This window comes from Taudactylus pleione, unplaced genomic scaffold (genome assembly GCF_031769625.1).
Source record: "Taudactylus pleione unplaced genomic scaffold, aTauple2 ptg001063l, whole genome shotgun sequence".
NCBI classification, from domain to species: Eukaryota; Metazoa; Chordata; class Amphibia; order Anura; family Myobatrachidae; genus Taudactylus; species Taudactylus pleione.
The window spans coordinates 253104-272240 of NW_028285464.1; the positions used below are offsets into that span (position 1 = coordinate 253104).

The 19137-nt window shown below is 45.6% G+C and overlaps 1 protein-coding gene across 1 annotated transcript in view; it reads left to right on the forward strand.

Annotated features, from left to right (window-relative positions):
• Positions 1-17064, forward strand: part of LOC148453899 (usherin-like) — a 184155-nt gene extending 167091 nt beyond the window's left edge. Inside the window, exons 11-12 of the mRNA XM_088461547.1 lie at positions 4903-5098; positions 16763-17064. Coding sequence (XP_088317673.1) covers positions 4903-5098; positions 16763-17064 — 498 coding nt within the window. The remainder of the gene's footprint in view (positions 1-4902; positions 5099-16762) is intronic.
• Positions 17065-19137: the final 2073 nt, after the last annotated feature.

Below are 19137 nucleotides of genomic sequence, written 5' to 3' on the forward strand. Positions count from 1 at the left end.
ATGCATAATAATATGACCATATCATAGACACAGTAATATACAATGAAATACACCAATGACAAAAAAATGATAAAAATACAAAATCACAATTCAGCAGAGCGTCTTATTACTGCATGGAAGCGTGGACAAAAAGGAGCCTGTAACGCATTTCCCCGCCTTGTGATATGTCTCAGTGGCTTCCTCAGACAGAATGACTCCATGTCCGTTAGTGAGGATATTTAAAGTTCCTTAATTGACTGTTTTATTAGCTCATATGGAACTACTGTGTCCACTTACACGGATCGTGGACTTAAGCCCCGCCCCTTCCGGTTATGCGTTCCACGTGACATCACTATGTGTTCCAGCGGCCATTTCCTATGAGTGATTATGGATAAAAGCTGATTGAGATTCTCCAAGTGTGGATTTGATACAATACAGGGAGCTTCCCACCTAATAATAGGCTGGTTATCTTTCTTCATTTTTGCGTCCTAGAAGAAAAGGAAATTAAGGCAACACAGTGCGTATATTGAGTTACATAAAGGAGTGTGGATTATCTCAATATACAGTATATAGAAACCTTTGTGAAGGTTCTGACTGTGTTTTTGCTGCTATAAACAAAACGGTCAGACTAAGGGGCCTATTCATCATCGAAGGCCGTATGGCCTCCAATGATGAAGTTTAGAACTCGCTGCGAGCGATACTTTAGCATCCAACTCGCAGTGGGGGAAGCTTCACACCGGATCAATTCATCATTGCTCCAGTGAGGGGACAACTGCTCCGAAAAGCAGTTGTCCCCGTGGAAAGTATCGCAGCTACTTCTGTAGCTGCGTTACTTACCTGCTCCCCGTCACCCCGACAACGCATGCGTGACCTCTGGGGAGCTGGTGAGGAGGCGGCGGAGGGATCCGCTCGGATCCCTCTTCGCATCCCCGGAACTCCTTCCCATAGGAAGGAGCAGGGATACGAGAGCAAGCGCTGTCTGAAGATGGCGCTTGTTCTCGGCAGCAAACTCGTTTGCTGAATACCGAGGGGTCCGATAGGACCCCTAATGATGAATGGCCCGGTAACTTAAGTATGTGGAAACTAGCATTCCGCATGGTTACGGGGCCATTTATCGTTTGATGAATAGGCCCCTAAGCCTGATCTATTTTGTATTTTTATAATTGTTTTGTCATTCATGTATTTCATTGTATATTACTGTGTCTATGATATGGCCATATTATTATGTATTATTAAACTGTATTGAAAACGATTGATGTCTACAGTTTCCATTTGGCAGCGCTTACTTTATTTTTATTTTCTCTTTTTTTACTACATAAAATCATGTTCCCCTAAGACCCCCAACAATCTGACTACATACTAAGTTTTTATTTTTATATTTATTTTCTCTTTTTTTTACTCCTAAGAGGTGTGGTAATTACCATAGTATTAGGAAGCTGCAGCAATAATTAATTACAGATATATCCTTGTCTATAGTTGATTAGGCGCCAGGTTGTGTATTTTGCTGCTTTGTGTAGCGTCTCATTGCGTCACATGATCATGGCTACAGTGACGCCCTTGATTCGAACGCCAATATTTCATGATGAACTGACATTAGACAGCAGACCAGAAATACATGATTACCGCACCATAAAATATCTGTGTATTAGAATATATAGGGGTCTATGGGCCTGATTCAGACCCACTCGCGAGCGGCTGTCCGCTCGCAAGTGGGTCGATGTTATGCACTGAGCATGCGCACGACGGAGGGAGCTCCGTCGTGCGCATGCGCCAGACGCGACGAGCGAAGGAAAGTCCTTCGCTCGTTGTGTCCGATCAAAGGGGGCGTGCTGTCAATGTTGATTGACAGCACGCCCCCTTTGGTGGGCGTGCCGGGGGCGTGCCTCCCTGACGGGGGCGTTCCCACGGGAACGCCTCCCGTCAGAAGCCGGCCCACTGACATCACTAGTGATGTCAGTGGGAGTGATTTTGGCTCTGATAGAGCCAAAATCACTCCGGAGCTTGCGGTTGAAAACCTCAACCGCAGGCTCCGGCTCGCAAATTCGATGGTCGCGATGGTCTCGACCATCGCGGCCATCACAAAGCACGCTCGTATAGCCTGTGGGTGGTGACCCACAGCTATACGAGCGTCCAGGAGGACGCTCCATGAAAATGGAGCCCGGCCCTCATTCAGAGCGTGCGCTCTGCTCAGAGCGTACGGCTCTGAATGAGGGCCTATGTACTAAGCCTTGGACAGAGATAACAACCAATAAGCTCCTACAGTAACTGTCATGTTACAGGCTGTGGGGCAGATGTACTAAGCTCTGGAAAGTGATAAAGTACCAGTCACAGCTCCTAACTGTCATTTTTTTCAAACACAGCCTGTAACATGACAGTTAGGAGCTGAGTGGCTGGTCAGTTATCACTCTCCACTTTATCACTTTCCAGAGCTTAGTACATCTCACCCTGTGTTTGAAAAATGACAGTTAGGAGCTGATTGGTTGGCACTTTTATCTCCGTCCACTTTATCGCTCTCCAAGGTTTAGTACATAGACAGGGCAGAGAGGGTGATATTAAATGCAGCCACAATGCACAGCAGCAACAGAGGGTAAGGAAAATGATTAAAACACATTAAAAATGAGATTAATACGTCAGGAGGGCAGGAGCTGAAATGAATTAGATTATGCTGATAGAAGCCGTCCAGTGAAATGTTTCAAGATCTGACCCGAGAAAGATGAAATCGCACAAGGTATAAGGATTTTACGCATGAAAATTAATCAGCGTTTGAAAGTGATCCTTCCTAACGTTAGTGGTAAAAAGAAGAGAATAACACGGTTTTCTGCATAATTTTACACTTTTAGCCTCTAGCTAAGGGGCCTTTGAAAAGCTCTAATTTGCTGATATAGATGTTTTAAAAAGAGTGAGAGGATTGTTTGCAAAGTTAGAACAGAATTGAATTAATGATTGAATGATTAGAGCACAGCTTCCAACCATATCAGAGGGACAGTCCTGTGCGTATGTGCCTGTGTTCTCCATAGGTGATAGGAGAGGGGAAGGGGGCAGATCAGGGGCAGCCTTTAGTTTCTCAGCACTAGGACCCCCCCTTCCCACCCTCAGGCTATGACCCCCTCCCTTATGCAGACTCAGCCTAAAAGAAGATAACATTGTTAGAGGGGATTGTGCTGTGCTGTCTTCTCTGTAGTGATGCGCCAGCAGGATGACACCGACCGCTGGGCTTGTGCGCATCTGCAAACTCTGTTTGCACCACTGTGTAGAGTGCCGCAGTATTGGACAGACGTGCAGGACTTAACTCCCACAGAGAGACCTGTGATTACCGGTGTCATGGGATGCAGTTGTGGCCGCCGGTCACAATCCCGATGGCAGAATGCCGGCTAGGGATTATTGATAGGCATTGAAATACTGACGCCTATCATAATCCCAACGTCAGAATCTAGAACGACGCAGGACCGAACGAGGTATGGGCCATGCATCCTCAAAGCCGTGGGGGTGGGCAGGGTTAGGTTTAGGGCAGCCCGGCGGGGACTTAGGGCTTGGCACCCCCCCGGGAGGGTTAAGGTTAGGCTAGGGGAAGGGAGGGGTTAGGGTTAGGCACCCATGGGGGAAGGTTAGGGTTAGGCACCCCCCAGGAGGGTTAGATGGAGAGTGCGGGGAGAGTTAGGTTTAGGCACCCCAGGGGGGAGGTTAGGGTTAGGCACCCCAGGGGGGAGGTTAGGCACCCCTAAAGGAGGGTTAGGGGGAAGAGAGGGGAGGGTTAGGTAGTTTACTCACCTCTGTAGGGATCTCCGCTGTTCGACCTGCTGGCGTCGGGATTTCGACCGCCGGGCTCTCGTCATTCATACCGATTCCGCTGTCATAACCAATGCTGATACCACTTTTAACCCTGTGTGCATACTACTGTTACTGTGTATACCGATAATAACACCACTGCTGACCCTGTGTACACTGCTGTCACCATAATAAACCCAGCAGCCTGGTTCAGGACATCTGTGTGGACTATCCTCCATTGTACATTCCACCAAATGTGACCAAGGCTACAGCAATAGTTTATGCTAATAAAAATGGTATAAGTGGAGGACTCATAAACACGTCCACCCATTACTACACCATAAATGAGCAAAACTGCAGGATTCAGGGACAAAAGATCAAAAAGACTATTTCATGAATGGGGTGAGAGAAAAGAAATGACACTTCTGGTGTGACGTTCACATGGCGTGGAGAGTAGAACATGTGCGCGAGGCGGAACATCCAGGAGAACTGTAACTAGCTTTCTGTGCTCTGAGGACACTTCAAAGATTGAGGTCCAGAATCTTAACTCTTAATACCTTGAGCTTTATTATTTTAGCATTTCTGGACTCTGGTCGTGATTCTGAGCTGGACCCATAGCGGCCTCAGGTGCGGAGGTCAGCGGCAGACAGACGTATTACCTTATGGGCACCCATCTGTCTATACCAGTATCCTGGCGGCTTTGCGCATTTTGATGCATCTCCCAATATTTTTCCATACACAGCCACAATCTTCATCATTAGTGACGGCATTTACACCCATCCCGTATACATGTATAAGTCATCTCATCTGCGTCCACACTCCTCAATCAAGCAGGGCTACGCACGCGCGACACTCTCCCATGAAACTCCCACGAGATCTGTTCCACGTGTAACCGCCCAGAAACCCTTGTTTCATGAAAGGCCAATTCCAATCGAGATCCGACTCATACACAACTCCCTGATACTGCAGAAGCTTTACGCGACTTGTCATGCGACGCATGCATAGGCAGACAGCGTTTGCTGTTTTTTGACTCGTATGCAGGTTGCGGAAAATTGCGAGAAGCATCCGGGTTTGCACTTGCGCCTGGCTCAGAATCGGGCCCTCTGTGTTTTTGTATTTGACCAATATGTTCCTAAATCTATATTTTATGTCATCCAGCTTGGAGGTCAGTGCAGCTGTAAACGGAATGTCCGGGGCAGGCAATGTCGCCAGTGCAAAGATGGCTTCCACAATCTGCAGGGTTCCGATCCCGATGGCTGCCAACCCTGCAACTGCAACACATCGGGAACAGTCGATGGAGATAATACATGTCACCAAACTACAGCCCAATGCAACTGCAAACCAAACGTCATAGGTAAGTACCTGGTACCGCCAAAATGGCTGCCTTGGGGGATATATTCTGTCGTTACATGTGCTGGCCATCTTTGTTTCCTAATAAGTTTCCTGTTACATGTATTGATAGTCGAGATAAGTGGTTCGCTTTTGCAGAAATCCGAAAACATCTGTATTTGGGGTTTCTCTAGAGAACTGAGGGCCTGAGTCACTACGGATCGCTATTCTGCGTATATGCCCACAGCGCAGGTGCTAATATCAGCGGTCATATGTAAATGTGTGCATTAACATTGCGATCGCAGCCTGACTTAAGGACGCCCACTTCCCCTTACTCACATCCGTATACATGGGGAACACAGCGAAACCATCGGTAACATGGAGTAACATCGGACCCATACGCACACTTGCACAAGCCCTGACCTTACTAATTGCTACCAGCCACGCACGCTATCAGTGCTATGGCTGCTTATGGCCACACAGTGGATAATTTATGCACGCCCCTGCAATGGCGTGGAAACGCACTGGCACGCCTGCGTTCACGCAACCACCCCCCGTCACCACCCACAAATGGCACTTCCTGTCAGTCACTCTGCTCTGGGTATGCGTAGCCTCTGCAGTTCCCATCGCAATTGCTAGTTCACGCACACGCACTGCAATGCAAATGCGCAGAGAACAACAATCAACCGATTGCGTGCGGCTTTGCAACTGTGATCCGTGATGAATCAGGCTCTGAGTCCAGGCTTGGGTCTTCTCGCCAAGTTCCGATCTCAAAATGAGGCAAAACGTCATTTTCCCAGAAATCGTGGGTCTCACGTTTTGGATTACATATAGGAGTCCTTCTAGGGGAGTCTTTAGAGAGAAGGGGGCCCGTGTGCATTCTCCGTCCGGGCCCCCCTCTTCTCTTCCTGGCGACCAGCAGCAGACTGACGTGGCTGGCTGGCCACCGGAGCATTAGTAGACTCTGGGCACTAGTGTGCCCGGAGTCTACAGCGCATGTGCCAAACGCCGGAAAAATGGCGGTGGTGGCCTTTTCTCTGGCTTTTTGTACTGCGCTGACACCCGGCACGGAATTTTGGAGAGGTAAGTTGTAAATAATATCGGTGTAGGGTGTGCGGTGCGGGCCCTTGTGCATCGCGCACCCTGCATCCATTATAGATACGCACATAAGTCCTTCCCTCATATGGAGAGGGCATGAGCTGTAGTTGTGCTTAAATAGATGCCATTAGTTTATAGGTAGATGGAGATAGTGGTACGGGAGTAAGAGACTGCAGCCATCTTTGTCACTGTATAATAATATATATACAATAAAGTGTTCGCTAGAAACTGCAATCCAGTACAAACTGCAAACAGGCTGCACTATGGAGTCAATCCGATTAGTCGCGAGGCGTTAAAATGCCGACAACAGACCGGCACCTCGCACCCTTCGAGACCCCCTCTGAGCACGAATTCACGGAATTTTGGCCAAAGCCCTACGGGGCTACGAGCAAACTTCATCGTATCCTAGCTGCGGTAAAGTGCGCCCAATGATGCGATGACTGGCTCCGATGAGATCATCGCGGCTAATAGGATCGACCCCTGTGTGTTAGTTTGTCAGACACTACAATAGCAACTGCAATCCCGTGCACACAGGCCCTTGTGTATGTTTGTTAGAATGGAACTTGCAATGAGCTGCACTCTCAATTGTTTTTCATGCCTGGGCAAAGGACCAGGAAGTCGCCTCATCCATGGGGAATTATCTTTACCCAAATCCTAACAACATTTGTCATGGCATCTGTACCATTTGTAGTACCAAAGTAAGTAAAGTAGGGGGGGGCAATAAACGCCCCCCCCAGCAATTGTAGAACTACACATCCCAACATGCCTTGCCGCACTTTTGCTATTTGGCCATGCTTAAACTGTTGCAATACATGCTGGGATTTGTAGTTCAACAACAGCTGGAGTGCCGCTCATCGCCCACCCCTGAAGTAGAAGTAAGGACATTATTCATCTAGGCCCCTCCTCCGTGTTATGTCATTTGCAGCTGGTTTATGTAATGTATTTGTTAAAATCTGGTAAATCATATGAAATAATAACAAGCAGTCCAGCACCAGCTACCAACAGTATGTATAGATCATGCTTGCCTACCCTCCCGAATTAAGATGGGAGCTCCCGCTACCCCGCAATGTATATGCAATCCCCCGCTTTCCCCACTGCCCTGCTGGAAATCCTACCTGCGCATGCGCGATGGGGCCCAGGCTTGTATACAGGAAGACGCAGGGGCAGGGACTCTGTCTGCTATGGAGCCCGGAGATGCCTCCCAGGTCCGCCCCCTGCACAGCTGACAGTCACTTGGGCCACACACTGACTGCTGGGAGAGACTGATGCTCCCGGCATTCCCTGGCCAGCCCAGACTTCCCAGCCATAACGGAGGACAGACAGCTGGGGGAGGAGCCTACGCTGACCTGACTGAGGAGCTGTGTGACTGAGGGGCTGTGTGACTGAGGGGCTGTGTGACTGAGGAGCCGTGTGACTGAGGGGCCGTGTGACTGAGGGGCCGTGTGACTGATCAGAGCTGTGTGACTGAGGAGCTGTGTGACTGAGGAGCCGTGTGACTGAGGAGCTGTGTGACTGATCAGAGCTGTGTGACTGAGGGGCTGTGTGACTGAGGAGCTGTAGTGACTGATCAGAGCTGTGTGACTGAGGAGCTGTGTGACTGATCAGAGCTCACTATAGCTCCAGCAAGAACCATGAATCTCAGTGGTGCTGCAGGAGAGGACAGGTGAGGTGATGAGAGAGAGAGTGTGTGTGTGTCAATTACTGTGTGTGTGTGTGTGTGTGTGTCAGTGGGGGGACCATTAATGTGAGTCTGTGTGGGAGAGGGTCCTATTACTGTGTGTGTGTGTGTCAGTGGGGGGTCCTATTACTGTGTGTGTGTGTGTGTGGGGGTCCTATTACTGAGTGTGTGTGGGGAGGTCCTGTACTGTGTGTGATGAAATTAACAACAGTGCTGAGGATAATGACATTTTACAACTGTAAGGATGATCAAAACAACACTTTTAGCCTTAAGATTATTGGTAGCTTGGTTAACCAATCCTAACAAACCAAGCACTTCAGCCAAAAAATTGGTAATCCCTTTCGCTGATGTGCTTGGTTTGTTACTGTAAATTGTGCATGTATGTTTTATTATACAACATAAGGGTGGGTGGCAAGGTATGGGTTGGGTACAGGATCCCGGCAGTCAGGATGCCGATGGTAAGAATACCAACAGCGGCATTGCAACAGTCAGAATCCTGATAGATTTTTGTAACTATTATAACCCTCCCTCTGCAGCCTAACCCTAACCCTCCCCATAGTGCCTAACCCTAACTCCTAACCCTAAAACCATCATCGAGATATTAGTGGTCGGGATTCTGCAGCCGGGATTAAATCTGCTGTTGGGATTCTGGTACCAGGACTCTGACCCCTGGCTTCCACAGTTGGGATGCCGACTACATCCTGGAATGCACAAAGATGATTCCATAATGCACCAATTTTCATCATGAGCTTTACAAAGATTGTGTGCATTTGAAAGGCAGTGTATATTATTTTAAAAATGTTATTAATACAAAGCAAAATTCTTACATGAACTTTACAAGTCTCCACGCAATTATCTGTGCAGTGAAAGTGAATAGTGGTGTTGACAGTATGAATACTTATAAACTATTATGGAAAATATAGAAGTCAGCAGATTATCTCCGTCAAACCGAATGTATTAAAATACCAATAGGCACCAACTGGTAATGAGAATCTATTTGATGTGGGTTGAAAAAGTTTGTAATTAATTTATTACTTATTTATTATTATTTATTAATGAACAGTTTCTTATATAGAGCAGCATATTCTGTTGCGCTTTACAATTTGAAACAACATTAATAGAACAAGACTGGGTTGTAAGAGACAGACATAAAGGTAAGAGGGCCCTGCTCGCAAGCTTACAATCTATAGGGAAATACAATAGGTGCTACATATTGCTAATTGGTCCAGCCCGATTGTAGAGGTTATTGGTGAGCTGTGTGACCCAGTCACACTGGAAAGTTAGCCTAGGGTCAGGAGGATATGAAATTGAAGAGAGAGGAAAATGTGATATGTGTAAACTATAAGAAGGGCGTTAGCTAGGGAAGCTATGACGGTTATGTGGGCGGTTCTGGAATCTGATTAGCTTGACTGAAGAGGTGAGTTTTCAGGGAATGCTTGAATGTTTGGAGACTTGTGCGTGGGAGGGCATTCCACAGGGTGGGTGCAGACTGAAAAAAGTCCTGTAACCGCGCATGGGAACAAGTAATGCGGGGGGATGAGAGACGCAGATCTTGTGCTGAGCGGAGAGGTCGGATTGGGAGATATTTTGAGATAAGTGAAGAGATGTATGTTGGTGTGGTTTGGTTAATAGCTTTATGTGTGAGTGTAAGTATTTTATATTGAATACGGTAGAAGACCGGCAGCCAATGCAGGAACTGACAGTGTGGATCAGCAGACAATGAACGTTTGGCAAGGAAGATCAGCCTCGCAGCTGCATTCATAATGGATTGTAATGGCAAGAGTCTGTTTTTGGGAAGACCAGTAAGGAGACTATTGCAATAGTCAATGCGGGAAATACTGAGTGCTTGTATTAGAGTTTTTGCAGTGTCTTGTGTAAGATATGGTTAAATTTTGGCTGTTTTTTAAATGTATGTAACAGGATTTTGAGACAGATTGAATGTGGGGAACAAAGGACAGTTCAGAGTCAAGGATGACACCTAGGCAGTGAGCTTGTGAGGTGGAGTGGATTGTCGAGATGTCAACAGTGATAGAGAGAACAGGTTGGTAACTACTTTTGGCCGGTGGAAATATAATTAATTCTGTTTTGGATATATTAAGTTTGAGGTGGTGAGATGACATTCAAAATGAAATGGCAGAAAGACATTCAGTGACATGGACCAATACAGATGGAGATAAATCTGGAGAGGATAGGTAGGTTTGAGTATCGTCTGTGTACGGATGATAATGAAAACCAAAAGAGCTGATTAGTTTGCCAAGAGAGGTGGTATGGATTGAGAAAAGCAGAGGAACTAATACTGAGCCTTGTGGTACTCCAACTGATAGAGGTAGCGAAGAGGAGGCAGAATCAGAAAAGTGAACAGTGAAAGAGCGATCAGATAGGTAAGATGAGAACCAAGAAAGGGCTGTGTCTTGAAGACCTACGAATTGTAGTGTTTCTATGAGAAGAGAGTGGTCACAGTGTCTCAGGCAGCAGAGAGACTTATCACTTTCCAATTTTTACTTTCTACAATTATCAATTACTATTGGTCTGAGGCCTGTGATTTGGTAATATATTATATTTTGAATTTTCTACTAGGCTTTTTCTTTTAGGCTATTAGTTCTTGATTAATGAAAACATTCTATAGGGTAGTATAGTTTATTAAATTGCCATTCTGTTTGCCACTGCTGTGCCATATGTTTCCTGTATGTGCTATATTCTTGTAAGCTGCGGTGTGTTTGTGCTGCTGCTCTGTCACTTAGTGTAGCCAGCCAGCTCGCTGCAGCCTTTGGCCTATATGGGTGAGAACTGAATTCAATACTGTGAGCTGTCAGGTGGTCAAAATTGACTGGAACTGACTGGAAATTACATGTTTTTAGCTGTTTTTATTTATAGAAAAAAACAAAAAAACACGAGATCTGTTCACATCTCTAATTGATAGTGCTGTCCCCTTCCTTCTTATGGAGAGAAACACTTGCTATTAATATTCACAGATAAAAAGTAATATAATAATATTGAGCTGGGTACGGGATGCCGGGCGCCCGAAAACCTATCGGTCAGAATCCCCATGCCGAAATCCCAGCAGCATTAGGATACCAACACCTGTCAGTAGGTATCCTGACCCTCCCCCTCTCCCTACCCTAACCCTCCTTCCCTGGTGCCTAAACCTATCCTCCTCCCTAGTTCCTAAACTTAACCCTCCCCCCCTTAGTGCCTAACCCTAACCCTCCCCCTAGAGCCTAACCCTAACCCTCCCCTTAGTGCCTTACCCTAACCCTCCCCTCAGTGCCTAACCCTAACTCTCCCCCCTTAGTGCCCAACCCTAATGCTCCCCCTAGTGCCTAACCCTAACTCTCTCCCTAGTGCCTAACCCTAACTCTCCCCCCTTAGTGCCTAACCCTAACTCTCCCCTTAGTGCCTTACCCTAACTCTCCCCTTAGTGCCTAACCCTAACTCTCCCTCTAGTGCCTAACCTTAACTCTCTCCCTAGTGCACAACCCTAACCCTCCCCCTAGTGCCTAACCCTAACCTCCCCCCTTAGTGCCTAACCCTAACCCTCTCCTTAGTGCCTAACCCTAACTCTCTCCCTAGTGCCTAACCCTAACCTCCCCCCTTAGTGCCTAACCCTAACCCTCTCCTTAGTGCCTAACCCTAACTCTCTCCCTAGTGCCTAACCCTAACTCTCCCCCTAGTGCCTAACCCTAACTCTCTCCCTAGTGCCTACCCCTAACTCTCTCCCTAGTGTCCAACCCTAACCCTCCCCCTAGTGCCTAACCCTAACCTCCCCCCTTAGTGCCTAACCCTAACCTCCCCTTAGTGCCTAACTCTAACTCTCCCCTTAGTGCCTAACCCTAACCTTCCCCTTAGTGCCTAACCCTAACCTTCCTCTTAGTGCCTAACCCTAACCCTCCCCTTAGTGCCTAAACCTAATTATCCCCCCTTAGTGCCTAACCCTCCCCCTAGTGCCTAACCCTAACCCTCCCCTTAGTGCCTAACCCTAACCCTCCCCCCTTAGTGCCCAACCCTAACCCTCCTCCTAGTGCCTAACCCTAACTCTCCCCCCTTAGTGCCTAACCCTAACCTCCCCTTAGTGCCTAACCCTACACCCCCTTAGTGCCTAACCCTAACTCTCCCCTTAGTGCCTAACCCTAATCCTCCCATTAGTACCTAACCCTAATCCTCCCCCTAGTGCCTAACCCTAATCCTCCCCCTAGTGCCTAACCCTCCCCCTGGTGCCTAACCCTAATCCTCCCCCTAGTGCCTAACCCTAACCCTCCCCTTAGTGCCTAACCCTAACCCTCCCCCTAGTGCCTAACCCTAATCCTCCCCTTAGTGCCTAACCCTAACCCTCCCCTTAGTGCCTAACCCTAACCCTCCCCCTAGTGCCTAACTCTCTCCCTAGTGCCGAACCCTAACTCTCCCCTTAGTGCCTAACCCTCCCCTTAGTGCCTAACCCTAACTCTTCCCTTAGTGCCTAACCCTAACCCTCTCCTTAGTGCCTGACCCTAACTCTCCCCCTAGTGCCTAACGCTAACCCCTATCCCCAACCCTCCCAGTAACCCTCCCCTTCTCCCTACCCTAACCCTCCTTCCCTTGTGTCTAAATCTAACCTCCTCCCTAGTCCCTAAACCTAGCCTCCCCCTCCCGGCACCCAAAACCTAACCCTCCCCTTACTGCCTAACCCTAACCCCTATCCCCAACCCTCCCGCTAACCCCACTACTTACCTTCGGGATCACGGCGGGGAGGATGCCGGCGTTGGTATTCTGACATCTGTCTCAGGATTACGGAGTCAGCATTCTGAAAGCTGGTGTCCACGCAGTCAGGATTATGAGCGCATCCCAAAATATTATTTTTACAATCGATTATTTGACTAGCACACGATGGGCCTGAGCATGGCCAATGTCGGACGCAGTGGAGCGATTTTTTTACCTTTGCGCATACATATACTGTATTTCACACTGCGAGATACAATTGAGACGCACGGTCTGAAAAAAGTGTGGAAAATGTAGTGGTCATTTCTGGGCGGTGACAGGGAGGTGGCTCAGCGAGCGTACGCACGGAGACGGTCCGTGTACAAATATACAGCACGGATGTATGCCAGGGAAGGGCTCTGTAGCAGCATTTGCATAGTTGCAGGCGGGCACAACCAGTAGATGCAGATAGGGCAGGGGTTCCCAAACTTCCTGAAATCATAGCGCCCTAGAGTATCAGCATTTTCTTCACTGCACCCATGGTCCAAAAATTTATTTTTGAGAAATTCTGCAAAAATAAACATTTTGTCTCAAAATATACAAGAAAAATATGTGTCTTTATGGCCTGTTTTCACTTACCCACTAATGTTGTTGAAATGATTTCATTTGCTTGCTATATATATATATATATATATATATATATATATATAAATATATATAAATATATATATCTTTTTGGTAAGTTAGCGCTTTTCAAAACTGTTTTAGGCTTAATGAGTTCTAAGCAAATCATTCCTATGTCAGTTTTCTTATTAAACCAAAATAAATTGATTTTTTTTTTTTTTTTTTACATATTCTTTGCTACTGGTCCTTTGTGATAAATCTTTCTATTTCCCCATTATATTTCTTTGAACTGTTCTTATGAAATGCAAAATAAGTCAACATAATTCCACTGATCATGTACATTGGAAGGGTTACTTATCAAGGGCTATATAATTTTAATTTTGTAATTCAATGCCAAGCTGATTATAATAAACTGCCGCCTCCTGTGTTATTTATCATGTTCTTATACTAGACGTTCTTTTTTGTTTGTGGCTCCCACAGGTATTTTTCAAAAATTAGATTTGATTATAGCAATTTATTACTTTCAAAATATTTGAGGGGTGCTAGAGCCACATAAGGACAAAATTTATCAAGTGCCTGAAATACACTGTGCATATAATACGTTTTGAAATGTTGATGTATGGGAATATTATGATAAAGTGAGCACAGGATTGCCGGCATACCTGTCTGAATATCTTTGCTGGAAACTGAAAACATAACCAGTTTAAGCACTTTTAAATTACATTGGATTTTTTTTTTTTTTTTTTAACGAAATGTGATTTCTGATATAAAGGGATAATGTACGAGTATTGTGTAGCGGTAGATTATATTGAAACAATTGCTCATTTGTTGATAAAACATGTAATGTGTGGTGGATTTTCCCTATGTGGGAATAATGACAATACTATTTGGAGATAATAGAATCATTTTCCGCTGGTTTTAATTTATAACAATAATTCAGTTCTGACTTTGGTTAAATGTACAAAAAAAACAAATTGTTGAAAGGACAGACGTAGAACAAGTCACTTTGTGTTTATGTTCATTTACTATTTTGAGTGATTTAACCATAATTTGAAGGGTTTTTTAATTGACTGGTTTTTACAGTATAATAGAGGGAAATGGGGTGAGTAGAGCAGATCACTGCCGCAGGAAGTCTATATATATCTGGATAGGTACTGTGGGGTATATTTACAAAAATTTGCAGCCTGCCCACAGAAATTAAGAGTCGTTATTGCCGCATATTGCAGCACTATGGATTCTTCTTCCAGGGAAATGCGCCAGGACCCTACTCTAGGCTCCGATAGGGACAAATCCCGCCACTCAGTGAGAAGAAAAGTGACCGCATTCGCAATCACCTTACTGCTGGGTTTAGATCCCGGCTGGAGGATTGCACAGAGCACTCTGGTGGAAAGAGTACCTCCTTTTTTTAATTAAATCTATTTATTATACAGCATAGAACAATACAGAAATACACAAACATAGAAACATGTAAATCTATTTATTATACAGCATAGAACAATACAGAAATACACAAACATAGAAACATGTAAATCTATTTATTATACAGCATAGAACAATACAGAACTACACAGACATAGAAACATGTAAATCTATTTATTATACAGCATAGAGCAATACAGAAATACACAAACATAGAAACATGTAAATCTATTTATTATACAGCATAGAACAATACGGAAATACACAAACATAGAAACATGTAAATCTATTTATTATACAGCATAGAACAATACGGAAATACACAGACATAGAAACATGTGAAACAAAATCATACAAGAGAAAAGAATGTCATGACTTTGCTATATTTCTACAATAAATTCTATATAGCCAAATTAGTCTCCAATATCCCTTGGAAGGAACTGTGGGCCTGATCTAGAGCCGCTCGTTCGCTATGAGCGATGTTCGCACATCTGCGCATGCGTATGGGTCGCAATGCGCATGCGCAAACCAGTCAATACGGTCGGAAATCGTGCACTCGCAAAACAGCGAGGGGCTGCTAATTTGATTGACAGAATGTACTGTTTGTGGGTGGTAACAGGGGAAGGTGCTTGAAAACGGGGGAGTGGAGATCCGAACGCAGGCATGCCTAATGGTAAAAAGGGCGTTTAATGGGAGTGCATAATTAGTAAAGGAGCGTCATCGACCACATCACTTAGCTGTCTTTTAGCCTGAACTGCTCGCAGTGATAGCAGGAAGTAAATCCTACCACAACCACTGCGAGCAGTTCAGATGCCTTTCCATGTTCCCGATTAATCTAATAAATACCGGAGATGACGTGTGATGCGAACGGCAAAGGGGCGTCTTTACAAAATAGAGAGGAAATTTTTTGTTCGCCCGCCCAGACATAGAGGCGTCAACAAACCGCAATGAGCGAGCACTCAATTTAAATAGTCGGCCCCTTTTTTGGAACGACCGTCCGCAAATAACGTCCGGCTCTGAATCAGGCCCTGTAAGCGGTACATTTTGCTTAGGTTAAAATGGTTTAAGTATCTTTTTCTTTGTTAGATATTCTAAACAATTTCATTAGTAAAAAAACACAGAGGTCTGTTTACTAAGCTGTGTTAGGAGAAGTGAAAAGTGATAAGGTGCCAGCCAATCAGCTCCTAACTGCCATCTCACAGGCTGTGTTTGAAAAATGACAGTTGGGAGCAGATTGGCTGGTACCTTATCACTTTCTTATCACTTTTCACTCTGTCTCCTAACATTGCTTAGTAAACAGACCCCAAAGTATTTTATATGGGTTGGGTACGCACTCCCGGCACTGATAATGGAGGCGGTCACAATCCCGGCAGCGTAATCCTGATGGTGGAAATCCCAATGCATGCAGGTCTAACCCTTCCCCTATCCCTACCACACCTTTCTTGCAGCCTTATCCTAACCCACATCTCCCTCAGCCTAACCCTAACCCTCCCGCTAGTGCCTAACCCCTAACCCTCAATGTCGGGGTCACAGTCCATCAGGATTCTGAAGCTGGATTTTGATTGCTGTCAGGATTCCAGTGCCGGGATTGTTAGCACCGGGATGGTGACTACATCCCTTCTTATACAGATGTAACCATGTACATGGTTGCTGCGATGCATGATGACTACCTGATTTCCATTCTTTCCCGCCAACCACTCACAAAGCCAACAAATAAAAATTTGGGAAACAAGGAGGGAGATCACAAACACCCGCTATAAACCAATAGGCACAACCAATCTCCGCCTACCACACAGCTATAAGCTGAGCAAGCTGACACTAAGCAACAAACCCAAAATAGGAACCAAAGTGATGAGGTGTTACACACCGCCTATCCCAGCCTGGAGGATTATAGCCCATCCCGCTTACTTCAGCAATCCATTTTATGTGGTAAATACAGACAGGACACTTCAGACGGTCACACCGCTGCCCTTACAGCTCCCCGGAGCCCGTTCATTGCTGTAATGACCAGCAATTGTGGCTCCACCCTGTGTGGAGTCACACGGAGTGGGCGTGGCCTGCAATGGGCCCACGAAAAATGTCCTATATATCAAAGTAGCCCTCAGCAGAAAAAAGGGTCCCCACCCCTGCTCTAATGGTTAGAGAAGCCTCTGTGGTAGCTGCCCATAACCCATCAAGTGGCTGACCACACCCATTTAGTATGGGGCCCAACCACTCCATTCACCTGGTGGGCCGACACTGGGAAGTCTGACCAGTCTGACACTGGGAAGAGCAGAGGTGAGGAGGTTACAGTAGCACATGTAGGAAATGATGAGAGCATTGATCAGAGTTTTGGTGACATCGCGGGTACGGTTCATCGTGATGTCATGGAGCTGGAATCGGCAGAAATGAGAGATGGCCTGGTTGTGGAGAGTGAAGGAGAGAGCGGGGTCAAAGATAACTTTGAGGCTTTGGACTTGAGGGATGGAGAGGAGGGTGATGTTATCAATAGAGAGGGATAGGGGGAGAGATGGAGGGACCCTGGAAGGGTGAAGAGCAGTAAGTGTGGTCTTGGCCATATTAAGCTTCTGGAGGTGCCGGGCCATCCAGCAGGATGGTATGAGCCCATTGTTACCCCCATGGGGTACATGCTCACAGTTTTTATACAATCCCTTTACTTCCGGATTCTCACCTCGCTCCAACAGAGCACTCTCTGGAAAAATGAGGCTAAGGGCCAGGATCCGAATAGCTACGCCTTTCAGGCTTTGGTAAATAGGGCTGTTTTGTAGTCCCCATAGACAGTGATAAGAACCGGCTTTTTGCTGTGATACCCACTTGTTAAATAGCCCCGATATTAAAAACACATGTCGCAATCCACGAAAAGCTGCCAAATCCAGAGAATGGAACACGTTTTAGTTTGATAAATGGGCCCTTTAAACGACTGTAGTTTCAGCAGTTACAGGAAAGCACAAGTGCTGCAGAATAATTCAATTCCTAAGAATATTGGGGCAGAACAAAGTGCACTAAATACCAAATAGTACACGTACTTAGTCCCTCGCATGCCCTGTACCCGCCGTCACTCTCGTTAAGAATAGATTATCTGTCAGGAATATGAATGGCGCAGCCAAATAAGCACTGGGCATATTTTTTAAAACTGATACGATGCAAATCCATGTAGACCAATTTTAATGGCTCCAAAATGAGTAATAATTCTTGTTAACAATATAGTTATTTTTACCATTTCTAGGGCTAGTGGTCTCTCTCTCTCTCGCTTTTATTTTCTTTATTGAAATGAAATGATACGCCTTAGGTGGGTCATTCATCACTGCTAAAGGAACTAGGCTTTTGTCAAAGAGTTCCTGAATTTTTATCCCTATACATAATGTATTTCCGTCCAGTTTAATAGATGCATTTTGTTCCTGTGCATTCTTAAACACATCCGCTGCGTGCTCACCTATTTTAGGTCAGTAATGTTTTATTATAATCTGGAGTTTCTCCCTTTGCCGCGCACATATTGCGATGGGTATTTTTATTTAAAACATAAAAGGCGACTTTGCTTCTGGTAAAGCATTGCTGCTATTTTCCATGGGTTTATTTTTCTTTTCTACATATATTTACGCCATGGAGTCACAAGGCGAGGCTTTGTTATTGACGAGTACAGGGAACGCTAATTAGCCTAAGAAAAGAATATTACTAGACATCACAAAGTGTAATAGGGCCTCAGTCAGACATGGAGCAGAATCGAGGACGGATCTCGCAGATATCAACACACTGCGCAGGCGACGAAGTAAGAAATCGCCTCCTGCGCATGTACCGGATCAGGACGGAGAATGCTAGAGCGCACAGAATTACGCATCCGTGTATGGACCACACTTCCCGTGAAATGACTGGGAGGTGACTGGGCAGTGACTGGGCAGTGACTGGAAGGTGGCTATTTAGACACACGGAGATGGTCTGTCTTATGGGCGTGTTGGGCCGCAGCGCCCATCACAGTATCAGGCCCCAAGTGCCCTTGGGCCTCATTTATCAATGAGTTTTATCATTCACAACGAGTGAAGAAACTCATTCTGTATATGCTGCTCCAGCCAATCAGCCTCCAACTGTCATCTGTGTGAAAAATGACACATGGGAGCTGATTGGCTGGAGCGCTATATTTCTTCAATTGTTGTGACTGATAAAACTGGTTGATAAATGAGGCCCCTTATGATTATTTATGATGATAGGGTCAGCATTATCCCATATCCGTTAGACCAGTGTTTCCCTACTCCAGTCCTCCAGCACATGTTTTCCATACTCCACACTGGAACACAGGTTATACAGGTTATACAGGTTATACAGGTTACACAGGTTACACTGGTTATACAGGTTATACTGGTTATACAGGTTATACAGGTTATACAGGTTACACAGGTTATACAGGTTACACAGGTTATACAGGTTACACAGGTTACACAGGTTACACAGGTTATACAGGTTATACAGGTTACACAGGTTACACTGGTTATACAGGTTATACAGGTTATACAGGTTATACAGGTTACACAGGTTATACAGGTTATACAGGTTATACAGGTTACACAGGTTATACAGGTTAT